At 42.1% G+C, this 19301-nt stretch overlaps 1 protein-coding gene across 1 annotated transcript; it reads left to right on the top strand.

Moving 5' to 3' along the window:
• Positions 1-4382: 4382 nt before the first annotated feature.
• KCTD12 (potassium channel tetramerization domain containing 12) lies at positions 4383-15886 on the top strand. The gene has a single exon (XM_014347450.4). It carries the CDS (start codon positions 9902-9904, stop codon positions 10877-10879), a length of 978 nt encoding a protein of 325 aa, XP_014202936.2. The 5' UTR covers positions 4383-9901; the 3' UTR covers positions 10880-15886.
• Positions 15887-19301: the final 3415 nt, after the last annotated feature.

Genomic DNA, 19301 nt, shown 5'->3' with positions numbered 1-19301 from the left:
TGCCCTGATAAAAGAGGCCTGAGGGAGCTTGTTTGCCTCTTCCACTATGTGAGGACATAGAGAGAAGGAGCCATCTGCACACCAGGAAATAGACCCTCTCTAGACACCTAATCTGCTGATGATTTGATTTTGGACTTCTCAGCCGTGAGAACTGTTAGACATACATTCCTGTTATTTATAAGCCACCCAGTTTATGGTATTTTGTTAGAGCAACGTGAACAGACTAAGACAAGCTGCCACACTGCCTCCAGTAATACTCTCTTCTAGGCTATTCTATGCTAAAATTTAAAAAATCTTGCTATTACATTGTTTTTGGATTCTTCACAAGCTTGCTTATACTCCTTCAAATATACTCTTGCCTATTAAGATAACTCTTAAGCTTGTGATGCCTAGACTTAAAGATATGTGAATGCTAGGTGTAGTTTTACTGTCAGTTATTGTGTTTTTACTATCACATCCTCAGCTTGGATCTGTAAGAGGAAAGATTTGACATAAATAATTTATAAGGTCCTTTCCAATGTTGAAAAGCGATTGTATTTGGTGTTTGTACCTGTGCATGTTACAGTCATGCCACTGTATTGGCTTCTTAAACTTGCAGTAGATGCAGACTCCCAGGTCACTTTTCATGTAAACTGCTCGACTGTGTCATAAGCAATTGCATAACTTTACCTTTATACTTACTACATCCTCTCTTATTTGCTTCTCTTTCTTGCTGAAACCTATGTGGATAATTTTGAAAGTTAATTCCATATTTGTTTGGTTAGTTAGCCCACTAAGCTCTGTGTAACTATACATTTTATTAGCATAATTCCCACATGTTAATTTAATTTACTGATAAAAATTCAATAGAAAAAAGCTAAAACAGAATCTTTCTCCTAACCCATTCTCTTCAGTTACGCATTGTTTCATTCATCAATAATCTTTGAATGTCTGTTTTTATCAACCATGTCTCCATCTAATTGATATTATTGTCCAGCACACATTTCTCTATCTTATCCAAAAAGATCATGAATGAGCTGTCAGATACCTTGCCAAAATATAATATACTTATGTCTACAGTATTATCACAATGCTGAGATATTAGCAATGCTGAGGAAAAGTGTTTTGTTTGACCTGACTTACTTGAGGTCAGCTTTGTATAGTATCTTTCCTGTTTCTCTAGAAACCCCTGACTCATGCAGGAAGGTAACTTCCCTCCCTATGATCTTCACCTGTGGCATGTCCCTGCTATTTTACTAGTCACTTACTTTGATATTGTACAGGTTCTCATGGGCCAAGGACCTGTGGAACCATCCATAACTTCTGGCAAGATCAGGCACATAGCAGGTGCTCTATAAATATTTGAAGGGATGTTGAATGCAATGTAAAGGGGAGCTAAACTTATCTTGCACTGTTGATACTTCTTCCAGTAAAATCTGTTGCAGCCATGCAAAACTTCTGTTTCCTTTGCAGTGTGCACATGTGTTCTTCCTGTTGTGGAGCCACTGTCGCCTGGAAGCTAGGGGGAAACACCATAGCTGTTGTTTGGGATGGTGCTCTTGCCCTCTTTAGGCTCAGTTCCTCAACATTTCATGGCTTAAGTCCCTGGGTTTAGAACAGAGAAGAAGTCATTGTCTTTGGATTTTAAGGATACCTGGAGTTTTTAAGGCCCTCTTTAGAACACTTCTGCTCACCCCTACCCAGCCTTTACCTCCTAGAGGTTGCCAATAGCTGAACTTTTAGTTACGGAGATAAAACTATGCCAACTGTACTTTGAGTTGCAAAGTCTAGGATGAGAAATAAGCCCTGGAATTGAGGGTTCCCAGCTGTCTAGATTTTGACTAAATTTTCCAACCAGAGAGTAAATTTGTGTTAGATGTGACTGACTCCTAGGAAGAAATGGGGAACTGCTGAGGAAGTGCCATTTACCCTGTCCATTTTAGTTACTGTTAAAGAGACATCATCTAAGAGAGAGTAATAAACAGATTGAAGAATGAAGTAAGTAAACTCAACAAGGAACTCTGAATTGTAGAAGTGCAATGGCAATGGGGGAATGGAAGGGTGGGAGCAGAAACCTACATGCATGATGTCATGATGTATCCGTTATGTGCCAGACATTGTGGAAGAAAATGCTTTGTATCATCTCATTTAATCTCACAAGAGTCCCATGAGGTTGGTATTTTTGCTCCATTTTAAGATAAATATCTGAAGTTTAGAATATTTAAATAACTATGACCAATATCTGATTTTAAATAAAACCAGGAGAAGGATACAGGTTCATCAAACTCTAAAGTGTATGATTTTCCCATCTATATTTTACTGTAGGAAAAGAAATGTATTTTTTAAAAGTAAATTATACCAAGTAATGTAAATTTAAAGTTTAGCATGTTTGGAGGCAATTTTCTTACTGTGAAATATTATGCATATTTCTTTAGTAACTGGAAAGCAAATTGGGGAAAGATATTTTTCCCCCTTAATTATATCAAATAAATGATCTTACAATTACATAAGAAATCAACCATTACAGTCTAGCCAGTGGCTTGGCTTCTTGTGCAAACCTCACAATAAAATATGCAGACTTTCTGGAACCACATATTAAAATCTCTGCAGTTGAATCAGCCCTTCTTTCTAAGTAACCTAAACTCAATGCTATTCAGCATATTAGAGAACTCTAGGGATGAGATCTTTAAAACCCAATGTCAAAAGGTGAATACCCGATGATCATCACCTTAGTTTCATTCATGAAAACCGGCTTTGTCCTAATTTATTTTCAGGCATGTGGGTCTGTCCTGCAGTGAGGTGCCCTGTTTTAGAGCCCTAGAAAGATATCAACTACAACTTTAACATAAGTATAAAATAATAGGGTGATATTCTTGTGTAAATTGGCTTTGAAGAAAATTTCCAAACAAATGTACCAAAAATGGTGAGTGATTCCAGCATCCCTCAAAGAAGTATATAGTCTTCAAGGTGATTATTTTGAATGACAACCTTCATTTGGGTGTTAAATGGAGCTGATATGGCTGCTGAAGAATTCAAAGAGCATGGGATGTGAAATCAGGAAGCATCCACGTGCATCCCAGCACTGCATCCCAGCCACCTGAGAGGAGGTGTGAGTCACCTAACCTTTTTGAGCTTCTTTCTTCATTTGGAACACAGGTTGGTTAACACCTCACAAAATTGTGATAATTAAGTCAACCTGACAATATGAAAACACTCGAAACAGAAAAACACTAGAATGTGATAACTTATATATAGTTCCTCTCTAAATTTAATATCATGATTGGAAACCAAGACTTTCAAATTCTTATGAAACATCAGTGATGTTAATAATTAGTCTTAGTCAGAAGTTCCAGAATCACTCAAGTGATGAGGGCCAGCTATTTTTGTGTTCAGTTTGATATGCAAAGCCACAAGTAGAATGCACTTGTTCAATTTTATGAGCCCCAGAAGACCAGTGGATACTGCTTGCTTTGGGAAACTGGAACCTAGATCTCAGCAGTTTCCATGGATTCACTTTATCCTTGTCAAGAGTTAATGTGCTCAGAATAAAGCCAAATGAACATGCTAGGAACTTGGTGCTTTGCAAACCGTAATGATATTTGAGAGAGCCAGAAATAAAATCTTGTTTATTTTGTGTACAGGACTGAATTAGGGAAAGATTAGGACAATAGTGTGTCAGTTCTATCCAGGGGCTCAAATAGAGATTCTTATTTGGGTAAAAGTACACATGGATACAAGGAAAGGAACAATAGACATTGGAGCCTACTTGAGGGTAGAGGTTGGATGGAAGGTGAGAATCCAAAAACTACCTATCAGGTACTATGCTTATTACTTTGGTGATGAAATAATCTGTACACCAAACCCCTGCGACGTGCAATTTACCTGTGTAACAAACCTGCACATGTACCCATAAACCTAAAATAGGTTGGAAAGAAAAAAGAAGGCAGAAAGAAGAAATAAGGGCCAAGGACTTGACTCTTTCTTAACCCTAGTTCTTTCAAAGTGGCTACTTTGAGTTTCTGGTTACCAGTATTGCGGAACATAAGCACGTAGACTTTAGAGTAGCATTTCTGCCCCCAGCAGAGATAAAGAGCTGTGTTATCTTGGTCAAGTTACCTTACTTCTCTTTGCCTTGGGTTTCTCATCTGTAAAGGGGGAAAATAATATAACTTACTTCTTAATACATGTAAAGCACTCCTAGAGGAAAGGGGATTTAAAATGCAGTGTTTAAAAGCACAGATTCTAAGGCTACACTGCCTGGGTTCAAATCCCAGCTCCAGCACCTATTTGCTGTATGATCTTGGGAAAATTAGTTCACTGTGCCTCAGTTTCTCATCTAAAACTTGGGTAATAGCACCAACCTCATAAAGTTATTGTTAGGATTAAATGAGTTCATACATGTATAGTTCTATAAATAGGGCTGGCTCATAGTAAGTACTCTATACATGCTTGTTATATTATTATTTGTTTCCTGGATAAGCTCCAAACACCATTTTAAGGGTATAGAAATATCAACATTGTTAACCTTTGTCTCTTTGTTTGGTTCTATAAATCATAAAAATCATACTCTAGAGATAATCATACAATGTTGGGATATTCTTTACTGTCTAGACCTGTTTTTTTTTTGTTTTGTTTTGTTTTTTGAGATGGGGTCTCGCTCTGTTGCCTAGGCTGGAGTGCAGTGGCACGACCTTGGCTCACTGCAACCTCTGCCTCTCAGGTTCAAGCGATTCTCCTGCCTCAGCCTCCTGAGTAACTGGAATTTAGACCTAGTATTTTGGCAGTGTACCCTATATAACATTTTGTTCTCTTTTCTTCAGGTTAAATATTGTCACATCTTTTACCAAATCTTTATTAAGATCATTTTGCCTCCTGATTCACTTAATGTTATTCAATTAATCTCTCCTTCTAAATGCAAAAAGTCAATGACTTCTAAAGCCTGCATGGAGAAAAGATTCACACATATTAGGAGTATGACAAATGGAATAAATATTTATTCAGGATAATTTCTGATTCTGCCTCTCTTCCCCTTTCCCCATAGTGTTCATTTTAATGTTTCTGCCATTCATTTGTTCATTCAGTATTTATTGGGAAGACCTGTCAGGCACCATGATAAGTGGTGGAAAATAATGATTCTGACACTTGAATGGTGTTTTACAATGTACAGATCATTTTCACATATATTAAATTCATTCAATTCTCAAAGGCACTCACTTCATTTCACCAGTTGTTCCTCCCCTTTAACTTTATATTTCTCTTCATGTTCCTCATTCCTTTCCTTAAATCTTTGGTATGCAGAATACAGTAGTCTCCTTTTATACAAAGGGTATACATTCCAAGACCCTCAGTGGGTGACTGAAACCGTAGGTAGTACTGAACCTGATTGCTGTCCATTGGAACATGTTTCTCTTCATGTCTTCAATCCACAAGTTTAATGCCTTTTCCATTTTAACTACACACTTATCATGCACTCTGTGCCATACGTTTTGTGTTTTGAGGTGTGACAGCAAAACTAGCACAAATTTTTCCTTCATAATTTCACAGAAATTTCACAATGTCTACATTCTTATCATAGATCTTAGCAACCTTGGGATACAATTTTTTTTTCTTATTAAGTCGAGAACTTTCACCTTTTCACTTAAAGGCAGCATTTTATGGCTTCTCTTTGGCATATCTGAATTGCCAGCATCACTACTCTTGTACTTTGTGGCCATTTATTAAGTAAACTGAGTGTTACTTGAACACAAGCACTGTGATAGGGTGATACTAAGACAGTTGATCTGATAGCTGAGATGGCTACTAAGTGACTCATGGGTTGGGAGTGTAGAGGTGTGGATATTCATGTCCAGGGCAAGACGAAGCAGGACAGTGGGAGATTTCATCACACTACTCTGAATGGTGTGCAATTTTGAATTTATGAATTAGTTATATTTCTGGAATTTCCATGTAATATTTTCAAACCACAGCTGACCATGGGTAACTGAAACCATGGTAATGGAAACTTTGGATAAGAAGGATTACTGTGGGGAGTGGGAGGGGAAGCTGGTTTGAAGAGAAGGCAGTAGGTGGGGGAGAAGATGCAAATGAGATGAGAATGTAGGTCCAGAGATGTTTCCAGTATCCTCCACTTTAGGATCAAAGGACAGGTTACTTGTAGGCACACTGTATCTTATTCAGGAAAATATAAAGAGTTACTTGAAAAGGAGCAATGACCATCAATTAGCAATGACCACCATTAGAAACTGGTTTGAGACTAAACACAGGGCTAGTGGGTTTCCAAATCCTCCCCAATCCCTTGCAATCAAGCATATTTAACATACTGGAGATGCTAAAGTGTTATGACTCTCTTCTTATAAACACTCAGGCCCTCAAGTCCCAGCATCAGAGTTCCCCAGTAGTATTTCCTTTTGAATTCTGTGATACCAACCAATAGGCAAGAAACAGAACACATAAAATTAACTAGAAAAACATTCCTTGTGTTTCAAATCATCTGTTTCATTCATTATTATATCTCTCATGCACTACCTGGCTTCTATAAGGAAATACCAATGGCTTTTCTGCAGTAGACTAGCTGGTGGTTGATGACTACCTTATGTCAAGATGTAGAGAATGATGATAGTAGGCTGCAGGTAGTGAATAAGCACACGGTATCACTCACATTTGACTCTGTACTGATCATCTCAAGGGTACTTTGGAGATTCACAGGATACAAGTAGATGACACAATACATAAACTTTCAATGTGAGCTCACTCATAACTCAGGCCCCTTTAACTTGTTTGACCCTGTGCCTGGAATGCTCTTCCTCCAAAACTTCCCATGGCTGTCTCTTTCTTATTATTCAGCTCAAATGTCACATTCACAGATATGCCTTCCCCAGGCACTCTGTATAAAGTAGTATTCCACACTCAGTCCCTCTATCACATCTTATAATTTTATTTTCTTTGTGGCATTTATCACCACCTGAAATAGGCTTACTTATCTTTATACTATATTTATTTGTCTCCCTCGCAAGACTATAAGCTCCTAGTGGGCAGTGATTATTTTTTAACATGCAGCCTGGAATATAGTAGTAGGCCCTGAATAAATAGTGGTTGAATGCTTGCGTGAGCAACAGATATTTATCAAATGCCTGTAATATACCAGCTCTGTTTTAGGCAGTGGGGGTGTAGCAGTGAACCAAGCAGACAAAAACTGCTGAAGTCTTGGAGTTTATATTCTGATGTAGGAAAAGAGTCAACAAATAAGGCAGGGAAGAGGAAGCTGCAGTGAGGCTGTGCTGCATTAAGAAGTGGAATCAAGGAAAGGTCTTGGTGGGCAGACCTGAAGAAGGTGAGAAGGGAGGGACCTGAACAAGGTGAGGAACACGGGAGGGAGGAGAAATGAGACTTTTACAAGGATGTGCAAAGGCCCTGAGAAAACAAGAAAGGGGCTATGTGGCTAAAGCCAGCCAGCTCCTGGGGGCAGGGCAGGAGATGTGTCAGAGAGGTGCTGGTGGGATAACTCCAAACATGTAGAGTCTTGTAAGCCACTGAGAGGACTTTGGATTTTGCTCTTTCTGAGATAGGAAGCCACTGGCAGGCTCTGAGCAGAGTGACATACCAGCCTTGGATTATAGGCAGGGTCCCTGTTTTTGTTCTGGTGATACAAGACTGTAGGAGCAGAAGTAGAAGCAGTTAGGAGACCAGTGCAATAATCCAGGCAAGAGATGATGGTGGCTTGGTCCAGGGTGATGATAGGGAGATGGTGAAATACGTTAATAGTCTAGAAAGATTTTTAACACAGAGCTGGCAGGATTTGCTGATGCAATGAGCAATGGTAATTATACAAAAATATGTGCAGAACTGATACAAAGAAGGCTTTTCTTGGATTTGTAGAAAAGAGACTGGTTTTGTCAGGTCTCTGACACTAATATAACGCCTAGTAGCACAACCACCTCGAAATCCTGCACTGGGACTTGGAAGTTTTGTGTTATCTATTATTTATCCCAAAGAACAGAACAACAACAAAAAAGAATGGTGAAATACATTCAGTATCAAAATCTGTACTTGCAATTAAGATAACTGGTTTGGGGGTTGATCTCATTTCAGCACACTGACATGAGCGCGGTAATTGTTGAGCAGATATAAACATTTCAAAATAAAAATGACATTTATCTGTGAGGAGACTGTGAAGCTCACTGGGTAGTTACACAGAAGGATAAATTTTATCAAGAACAAAGATCTTGCCTGATTTATCCTGATGTGTGGTCTATACTTCAAACTGATGTGATAACTGCGCAGACCCCTGACCCTTTGCTTATTGGGCTACACTGAAAGCGCTTTGGAGATTATTCGCCTTTGCATTCCTCACTCCCTGGTGCCCTGCAAATAATAGCAGGTACACAAGAAACATTCACTGACCCAATCATTTCTTGACACCCTCCTCTGCACTCTTCTCTTTTTGCAGCATTCAGGAGCTCTTATTTTTATACCCAAATCAGTGATCAGATAATCACTCATTAATATGACATTTCAGAACGTGCTGGGAGCAGCGCAGACAGTGTGTAGGGAGCCATCCAGAGGCCCCACCCACCTGGGAAGCCAGGGAAAGCTTCCAGGGGGAGGGGGCGGTTCTGTGGGCTGCAGTCCGAGGGGGAAAAGCAAACGTGTAGGCAGCAGGAGTTGAGAGATGGGATCCAGACAAGGGCCTTCAGATACATAAATATCCCTTTCTGAGACTGACGGGAACTTGGAGAGGGCCGAAGAGTGACCGAGGCATGCGGGAGAGAAGGGGCGCCTGGACTTTTGGAAGGATAAACATGCAGGCGCCAAAGGTGGCTTTAAAAATTACCTTAGATCTGCAACTGTTGTGAGTCTAAGGGCGCGATTCAACGAAGGCTGAACGGGACCCGGAGACCGAACGTTCCGGAGTCTTACCCCTTCACTTCAGTCTGGCCTCGAAGGCCCTGCGGGAAGAGGGAATTGCAATTAAGAGCAGATTTGAAGCTTCATCTCATTTTGTCTCTGCAGCCAGAAAATAAACTATCGTAAAGCATCCTACTGCGGGACACTGAGGTTTGCTTTTTGTTTCTAGGTTTATTTATTTATTTATTTTCCAGGCTGGCTGCAAGGCAACTTGAACAAAATCTGGCTGCGCTCGGACTGGGGCGGCTCTTTCGTCTCTCCAGGTTTTTCGCGTCTCTCTACTTTCAGTGACACGACAACCAACGATGGCAGGCCGCAGCCGCACTGCTGGAAGCGCCCAGTTCCGCAGGCGGGAGGTCCGGAGGCGGCCACGCATTTCCACTCCCGGGGCGGGAGGCTTCCGAAAGTTCACGTCCTCCTTCCAGAGTCCCTGGGTGCGGGCTGGGGCGAGAGGGGAGGGGGCGCGGTGACTGTCCCTCCAAGGAGCTGTCTTCCGAAGCCGCCAAGTCTCGGGCGGGTCCTCTTCGGAAGAGGGAGAAAGTTGGGCGGGACCACGGGGCGGGGCTGGTGGGTGGGGAGCGGGTGGGAGTCCGGGCGCCCCCAGCGCTCGCGAGCCGGGGTGGAGCCAGCAGCCCCGCGTGGCGTCCCCGTTTAAGATGCAAATCGAGTCCCCGCTCCCCCCCTCCACTCGCCCGGTAAGCGAGGCTCCGCCGCCGCCCACGCCTCCTGCGCGCCACGGCACCAGAGCAGGCGGCTCTACTTAAGCAGCGCGCGGGCCGCGACCCGGCACTCGCCTGGAGCGCGCGGGCAAGGCGGGCGGAGCGCACTGGAGCTCACGGGGGCGCACAGCGGCGCGCTCGCACCGCTTGGCTCCGCGCGGCTCTAGGAGGTGGCGGCGGCGGCGGCGGGGTGCAGGGCTGAGCCAGCGTCCGGGCTCCGGGGCTCCGGGGAAGGCGGTTGCAGCTCCTGAGTGCAGCGCGGCTTCCTGCCACTGTCCCGGCCCGGCCACCTCTCTGTCATGGCTCTGGCGGACAGCACACGTGGATTACCCAACGGGGGCGGCGGCGGGGGCGGCAGTGGCTCCTCGTCGTCCTCCGCGGAGCCACCGCTCTTCCCCGACATCGTGGAGCTGAACGTGGGGGGCCAGGTGTACGTGACCCGGCGCTGCACGGTGGTGTCGGTGCCCGACTCGCTGCTCTGGCGCATGTTCACGCAGCAGCAGCCGCAGGAGCTGGCCCGGGACAGCAAAGGCCGCTTCTTTCTGGACCGGGACGGCTTCCTCTTCCGCTACATCCTGGATTACCTGCGGGACTTGCAGCTCGTGCTGCCCGACTACTTCCCCGAGCGCAGCCGGCTGCAGCGCGAGGCCGAGTACTTCGAGCTGCCAGAGCTCGTGCGCCGCCTCGGGGCGCCCCAGCAGCCCGGCCCGGGGCCGCCGCCCTCGCGGCGCGGGGTGCACAAGGAGGGCTCGCTGGGTGACGAGCTGCTGCCGCTTGGCTACGCGGAGCCCGAACAGCAGGAGGGCGCCTCTGCCGGGGCGCCGTCGCCCACGCTGGAGCTGGCTAGCCGCAGTCCGTCCGGGGGCGCGGCGGGCCCGCTGCTCACGCCGTCCCAGTCGCTGGACGGCAGCCGGCGCTCGGGCTACATCACCATCGGCTACCGCGGCTCCTACACCATCGGGCGGGACGCGCAGGCGGACGCCAAGTTCCGGCGAGTGGCGCGCATCACCGTTTGCGGAAAGACGTCGCTGGCCAAGGAGGTGTTTGGGGACACCCTGAACGAAAGCCGGGACCCCGACCGTCCCCCGGAGCGCTACACCTCGCGCTATTACCTCAAGTTCAACTTCCTGGAGCAGGCTTTCGACAAGCTGTCCGAGTCGGGCTTCCACATGGTGGCGTGCAGCTCCACGGGCACCTGCGCCTTTGCCAGCAGCACCGACCAGAGCGAGGACAAGATCTGGACCAGCTACACCGAGTACGTCTTCTGCAGGGAGTGAGCTCCCCAGACCCCCTCGCCACTCCAGCGCCCAGTCCTTCTCCTGCCTGAGAGATGATTACAGAGCCTCTTGTCCCCCCCTTTGTCCCCTGGCTGCTGCCCTCCCATTCTCCCCCTCCAGTAGTAGCTGGGTGAGACCTGTCCGTCCACCTTCCCTCCACTACAGAACTTGCAGCCGCAAATCCTCTGGGCTGCTTCGTCTTCTTTGGACCTCCTGAACCGAGAGAACCCAGAGGAACCCCCACCCCACCCCCACCTACCACTCCATGCTTTCTCTACTCCCTGCCTCAAACCACCCCTCCCCCAGATGGTACTTCAGTTTGGATCTATTGGGGGAGTGTGGCCACAGACCTGGGGATGATTGAATTGTTCAGAACCTGATTGGACCGTGTCCAATGTGCGGAAGATTTCCTTGAAATCTTCTCAAGCTCTTATGACTCACTGGGGGTTTAAGAGATCAGGATTGGTTCCACTGTCTGGGGTTAGTGTTTTACAAGGTCATTACACAGTCTTTTTGACCTCTTTTGAAGGTAGAGTTTTAGAAGGCTGGATGGAAGATTCTGAGCCTGGAATTAGGACCCCATGGAGGCAGTTCAGTAACTAAACTAATAAAGTTTTGAAAAGTTACACGTAAAGTAGAAGAATCTAGTGCGTGGGACAGTAAAGGATCCTTTCTCGTACAGAATAAAAGGTCTCAGCCTGTAGCTTAAACTTGTAGAAAGTGATCCGCCTGCCTGCAGAGGCGCCCTTTTCAGCTGCTGCTCGCCAGAAGCCCTTGATTCCACTGGTTGACATGGCAGCAGTTACTGGCAAGAGGGAGAAAGGACGCTGCCGCCTAAGAGTGCAAGGCTGCTCAGGTCTCCAAGCGCCGTAGGAGGTCACCTGGCAGTGACTGTAGGGAGCTGGGTCATAGTGCACGTCGTGGGTATTAGGAAAGCCTGTATTCTTTCAATGAATGTCAGTAGGACCTTCCTTTAGCTGTAAGACTTGGTGGGCGGGGTGGGGTGGGGAGGGAGGAAAGGGTAGGAAGGGTGGGAAGGGAGAAGCAGACATAGTCATTTATGATTTAAAAGTTGGAAATTTGTACCATCTGTTTGAGTATATGCACATTTAAAAAATATCATATAGTAAATGCAAACATGCCAAGCATTTTATAAAGATTAATAACAGACCTACTCTTACCTGGCAGTTTACTGAACTTACTGTTTTGAGTCCTAAACTTAGAGTTGTTAATGCTTATATATAATCTAACCAAAGAGTTACCCAGTAGGGTTTTAGTTTTTGAACTTTTATTTTCTTGTTGATTATAAATCCTGATTTTGGAATCTATTGCGCAAAAGAAGTTTCATTTTGGTTACTTAGACCTAAGATCACTTATTAAAAATCCTTATTTTCTCCAAGCCCAGCAAACGTTGACTTCTGGGCAAACCTGAAAACCTGAAAATGCCACTTTCATGCAGTTTGTTTGAAGTTAAGTGGAATCCTTTCAAATGACAGAGCTGCAGAGAACTCAGCACCAAGGGCTGCCTATCTGTAGATAGCTGTAAAATGGAATATTTTTAAATGAAGGCAAATAAGTACTTAAAAGTGAGCTGAGCAGTAAAATGGTCCAATAATAGGTAAATGCAACAGAAACAGAAGGAGACCTGGTTGCCTTATGCCTTTACTCTTACATGGAATAAATTCCCAATGCATATCCTATGTAAACCATAAGTGAAGGGAAATAAACCTCGTCATGCTCCATGCTGTGAGGTGTCCTTTGGATATTCTGTGATGACAGAGAAGCCTATTTTGTTTTGTTTTCAGCATCTTTCTCTGATGTACGTTTTTAAGGATTTTGTAAGAGCTGTTTTCAGTGTTTAAATTAGTGCTATTTTTCCTTGTTTTTAAAAATGAATCTCGTACTGTATCTATGTCCATACAGATGTTACAAATCGACAGTTTTATTCTTAGACTCATGTGATCCAAGCTGTATATACCATATATAAACATTTTACACGAATCATTTAGTTTTTTAATTCATTTACTAATGCTATAAAATTTCCTATATTACCCCAGTAATTTGCATCAGCTGGTTTATATACTAAAGCAACATGTTTTGATGAGTTTCTTACATCCTTATCGAGGAATTGGGTTAGGAAAAAATACATAATTGTAAAACTGAGTTTGCTGTATTATACTTTTTTTCTTGAGTATTAGTTGTATTACTAATCATATGTTGATTAACTGTCTACTTAAAGTCAAGGTACCTGTATTTTTAATCCACTAATTTTTTTTTAGTTGGGAAATAGATTTCAAGTCTTTTATTAGACTAACATTTTTTGAGAAGTAAAATTGACTTTATATACAAAGCCTGTAATTTTAGGCGAAATGGAAGCAGAAATCTAGGAAGTTGTGCTTGCTTGTATGTTGAGTTTGGTCTGAGACTAAGTAATGCATCAGAATTCATCTGTTTGAAGCCTGAAATAATTTAGGACTCTGATTCACTGACCAAAAGTCAGTGTTGCAGAGATTTCTCTACCCCGTATGGTATTTTGTTAGATTGTTCAACAGGAAGCACATGATTGAGAACATCTTGGGACAGACCAAAACCACTGACAGATGGCAAGGCTCGGCGATTCTGATTTCCCTTCTCAAATCTGCTCAACTCCAAGAGTCTTGAGAAACTGCTAAAATTTTGCCTCTGTCACTCAAGTCTTACAAATGTTATCTTGTAAACCTTTGAGGTGAACTATTCCACTGTCTTGTACATAGGCATCTTATTCACTCCACCCTGTCACACCCAGCACCCCCCGCCCCCCACATTATTTGAAAGACTGGGAATTTAATGGTTAGGGACAGTAAATCTACTTCTTTTTCCAGGGACGACTGTCCCCTCTAAAGTTAAAGTCAATACAAGAAAACTGTCTATTTTTAGCCTAAAGTAAAGGCTGTGAAGAAAATTGATTTTACATTGGGTAGACAGTAAAAAACAAGTAAAATAACTTGACATGAGCACCTTTAGATCCCTTCCCCTCCATGGGCTTTGGGCCACAGAATGAACCTTTGAGGCCTGTAAAGTGGATTGTAATTTCCTATAAGCTGTAATAGTGGAGGTATTGTGGGTTCATTTGAGTAAGCCCTCCAAAGATACCATTCAAATAACCTGGGAGAATGTCATAAATTATTCAGATAATTATCACTGCATGAATCTGATTCAGAGGCATGCATTTACATATGTTGCCCTAATTACCATTTGATGATCATAAATACAAGTGAATGACATTGGACTTTTAGTAACAAACTTAATTTTTAAAAAGGAGTAGACAATGGTGGTTAAAAAAAAAAAAGAAAACAGGTACCAGGTTCTGTGTGTTTGCACCAAGTAATTGACATGTTTTTTGTTTAATACATGTGGACCATGAACAGTATTCATTCTAATTTTTCAAATGATATGCTGTAGAAAATATTCCTTGAAGATGTGAGATTTAAAAATTTTTCCCTTTCAATGTTGTTTTAATTGTATTTCTTACTTGGTTTTTTTGATTGATAGCACAGTGATAAATCATAATACTAGACAAAATTGTCTTCTCTTTCAAACCAGAGCCATATATATGTCTGTATATATGGGACCTACTGCTTCTCTGAGGAAATGCATAATCTGTTAATATCAGACAAAATGAGCAATTGGCAGTGCTCATAATATATTCCAATTTTTATTGGAATTTTCGATGGAATGTTATTTCAATAAAGCCATGTAAGGTGAAACTTTGATAACTTTTTACTCTTCAAGTTAGGGTAAATTCTGATCCAATATTCAATTCATTTGTGTACTCCCACATGCAAAATGCTAAATTACAATGCAGACATTAAGAAAAAGTATTGACTGGAGGGGTTGAATTCCTTGAGAATTTATTTTATAGTCTAAATCACAAATACTTTACTCAATTTAGTTTTTAAAATAGTAAACTGAATATTTTTGTTGTAAGCCTATCAGAGTCAATCCTTCGTTTGGAATTGTTTTCCTGTTTTTCCTTACTATAAATCATTTAAAAACTGAATTCATTTTCTTAGATGGCATAAGTCTGTCTCTTGAGAAATAAGTAAAATACTCCTATTTTCAGTATCTGTAGCACCTGAAATAGGTCTTTGTATAGCCAGAAACAAGTTATGTTGAAGTTAGCTTTTCTTTGTCAACAGTTTTGGACAATAAAAATCTGAAAGTATTAACACTTGATTTTCTACTGGGGCCCTTCAAACTTGGATGGAAGAAATTCAACCAGAATATCTACATTAGAGTATAATCATGTGTGGTAGGAAGATGGACTAGTTAATCAAGATTTGTTGTCACTTAAATTTTTTGTGATTTTTTTCCAAGCCAGTTTTTAAAAATTCTAAATGTGTTTTGAGGTATGGGTACATTAATTGTAATGTAAACTATTATACAACTGTTTTTGCGACTTTATAGGCAGGTAAATTTTGCTATTACTATTGAATACAAATGACAATTCATTTATGACCACTCAAACAGCGTTAGTAACCATTTAGTGACAAAGGATTAAAACATCCATCTGGATGTTAATTTTGAAGATGTAAATTATATGTTGTTTAAATTTTTCCAGGCATCTGAAAACCTTATCTGCTAGACAATGTAAGATTCACACAGAGTTATCTGGGATTCTGATTTTTTAAGTAGTACATATCATTAAACCATTTTCTCTAAATGTAAGAAGAGCAGAAAAAATCTTATAAGATTATCAGATTTTTCTAATGACACAGAAATGTAAGAAAAAAATCCCTTTATATTGAAAAAAGATGCAGTCAAAGTCTTTTCAGACATGCCCAAACTTTGAGAATTTCTTCAACCATCTAATGCTATAAAGATTTTTGTTCTTCCTGTTCACAACCAGTTGTATAACAGAAATACTAGCTACTGTTTTCCTTCCTGTGTGTGAAGTAATGAATCATTGATTATGTGACTTGTTATGTATTCAATTGAACACTAAAGAATAAAACATTCACTCCTTTATTCCCCTTGGCTCCTTGGCATGGATTGGCTTGAACACTGGTCTAATTTCATTTACGGGGTTCTCTAAATACTGGCAACACTTCCCAAATTATTGTGGGACTACTGGTGAGCATTATGCCATCAGAACTCTTCACCAAGGAACCGGTGAAGGACCAGGCACAAATAGCTTCTTTCCCCAGAGTTTATTGTCAAGAATGCCCAGGCGGTCTGGTACTTAATATGGAAGAAATGTTTTTCACAAACATTTTCTTTGACTTCTCTGCAGCATATGCCACTTGCTGTGTATAGGGACAGGGAAATACAAGCTTCGAGATGTTCTTTACTTAAAAGTACAGTTCATGAGAAGGTTCTAAAAAATGTTGGGAAAGAGGAGCTGCATTTTTTGATGTGGGGGCACTTTACTGCATCATCTCTAGTGGTTGATGTTCCTCCTCTCTAAAGAAGGCACAGTGCTGCTAAGATTGAGAAATCACAGAAACAAGTCGTCTGGGTTATGGCACCGGAAGCCATGAGTCGGGCGGGTAGAGTGAGCCAGGCTTCACCCTTCCTCTTTCCTTTTGCCTGTACTTCCTCTGGACAGCTTTTGTTTTAAAAGTGTGTGCGTGTAGACACATTATTTTTTGAAAATGTAATACAGATTAACCCTCCTCCAGTAACCGCTAGTTTTTCCTAGAGGCCTCCCTTTTTTTTTTTTTATCTTTTCTGTAGAAATCACACCTGTTCTGTGTCTTGCTTTCTGTTTGTTAACTACATATCCTGGAGCTACTGCAATGCATGAACATGTGGCAATGATCTACCTCATTTTGTTTGATAGCTACATGATATTCTACATGACATGCCATTGTCTAGATGTGCTGTCATTTATTTTGTGAGTCCTTTATTGATAGGCATTTAAAATTCCGGGTATTTTTTTCCTACTCCAAAGAGTGCTGTACTGAATGTCTTTTTACATATATGCAAATATATTTGAGTCCAGCTTTTTTTGTATGAAGTGATGCCAAGAGAGAAATGACCAGGAGGTACTTTTTCCTTCTTGAGGAACTATGGAAACAGTGGGATTCACTGGAAGCTTTTTAGGAATTGGTGGGGGTGGTGTGAAATCACTCTAGAGTCATTAGGTATATAAGTGTGAAGTTTTATGTAGCTTTTATATTGGAAACAAGGCCCCTTCCCTTTGTTTTATACCTCCTTTCAAATTTTAGATTTTTTAAATGAATTATGACCAATACTTTGGTTTTAGGTATACAGTATATCTAGAGGAGCCATATTATATCCCATACTTCTTAAGGAGGCACCTCGGGGGGATTTGGAAAAGGATGGGAAGTTATAGAAGAAATATGGGGTGCCTTCTGGAATCTCAGTTTTACTAATTAAGATATGTACCTATGGATAGGGGAATTAGGTCCTTTCACTGGTAAGTGATTTATAAAAATCTGTTTCATTTTATGGAAGGATTGAGAAATTTTCATGAATTTAAGAGAGAAAACCCTACATGTTAAAGATACTCTGAACTTGTAGTATCCTAGGAATGAGTGCACACTCTTCTGCGATGGTGGTAGTGGTAGAGTTGAGAACTTCTGTTGGCATATACTGGGCTTGATTTTTGAGAGATAGTTTAGGGAAAACGTCAGCCTCCTAAGTTCTCTGCTTTACTATGCTCAGTTAAGAAGTTTCAATGTCCCTCTGGGGCCCAAGGGCACCTTCTTTACCCTCACAGATCTCCTAAGAGTAGTGGATGGGGCGAAGTAGAAAAGAGGTCATCGAGGCTGTTTTAGGCCATTAACTCTTAACTTGGCTCTGCAACTTTCCCCCTTGTAGAGCAGCCATTGAGGATTCATTCATTCAAAATCTCTGAGTACTTACTGTGTGCCACACTGTGCCAATCTGATAGGGAAACGGGGATGACTAAGACACAGAAGTGCTGAGGATCAGTAAGAGAGCCAAATAATGATAGAATGACTTGGAAATCAGGGCTAAGATAGTCTGAGCAACTGAGGGAGTCAGAAAGGGAGATACCTAAGTCATGTCTTAGGCTTGCTAGAGGAGGAGACACCAGAGCAAAGGCTTAAAAGTGAAGAAGAGAAAGAGGAGAGGCCTGCTAAGTCCAGGTCAGCTTAGTGAGGAATGATCGGGAGACAGCAAGAACTAGAAACAGCTCAGTGTTGCTGAAACCTCATGGCAAAAGCAAAAAGCCCTCTATGCCCACCAAAAAAACAACCAAACCAAACCAAACCAAAACCAACCAACCAAACAAAAGCATAGTCAGAGAAGCAGTAAGAGCCAGATCAGGGTGAGCCTCATGTAACCCATTACAAGATTTGAACTTTGGTTCTCAGGGTTTACTGAAGAATTTTAAGCAAGGTGTAAAGTAATCAGAGAATTCCATTCTGCAGAGAACGTTTGGGGGCTCTGCGAGGGATGGGTTTGATAGGCATGGCCAGGAGTCAGAAACCAGGAAGGAGGCTGTTTATGCGGGTCCAGATGAGAGGACCACACGAAGCCACGTGCAGATCTCCTGGCTGCAATGGGGGTGGTGGGGAGTGGGTCAGGTTTTGTTCATCTTTATTCTCCCTTCAAACCTCTCAGGTTATGCATGAGTGAGATTTGTTTGCAGTAATATTGGACACACCATGTTTGAATGAGAAACTCTGATGTTCTGTTAATCCCTAGGTCTCATCATCAAGAGACATAGAGTCTTTAGAGAGACCTCATCAATTATTTAGTAGGTACTGTATTGAGCACCTATTATTATGCATACGAAGTCCCCAAATGCGAAGTCATCCTTTCAGCTTCAACAACCATTAATTGAGCCCCTAATATATTTGAGACGCAGCCTTCTCCTTTACCGTCACCAACAGAGAGCAAAATGGTCAACTGGCCAAGTACTTATAGAAGTTAAAGTATTTCTATAACTACCAGACATGACAAAAAACTTAGCATCGTTGGACTTTACACACATTTCATGGTTGAAATTTTATGAACACTATCTTTCCCTCACAATTCTGTTAAATACACTTAACAGCTACTAAGAATGATCTCCGCTTCACCCTCCCTCCTTTTTTTCAGAGTGAAAAAGATGAAGCATAGGAATGATAGATTCTAAAATTAATTATTTGGAGTTCTCTTTTGTTAGAGTAACTGAAAACATTTCCCCAGTTATTTATCATTTATTTCTTAATAATTCATTATCCTGGGGCCAGGCGCGGTGGCTCACATCTGTAATCCCAGCACTTTGGGAGGCCGAGGCGGGCGGATCACGAGGTCAGGAGATCGAGACCATCCTGGCTAACACAGTGAAACCCTATCTCTACTAAAAATACAAAAAAATTAGCTAGGTGTGGTAGCGGGCGCCTGTAGTCCCAGCTACTCGGGAGGCTGAGGCAGGAGAATGGCGTGAACCCGGGAGGCGGAGCTT

This window comes from Pan paniscus, chromosome 14, assembly GCF_029289425.2.
Source record: "Pan paniscus chromosome 14, NHGRI_mPanPan1-v2.0_pri, whole genome shotgun sequence".
In the NCBI taxonomy this organism is placed as follows: Eukaryota; Metazoa; Chordata; class Mammalia; order Primates; family Hominidae; genus Pan; species Pan paniscus.
This window is presented reverse-complemented; position numbering and strand designations above follow the sequence as displayed.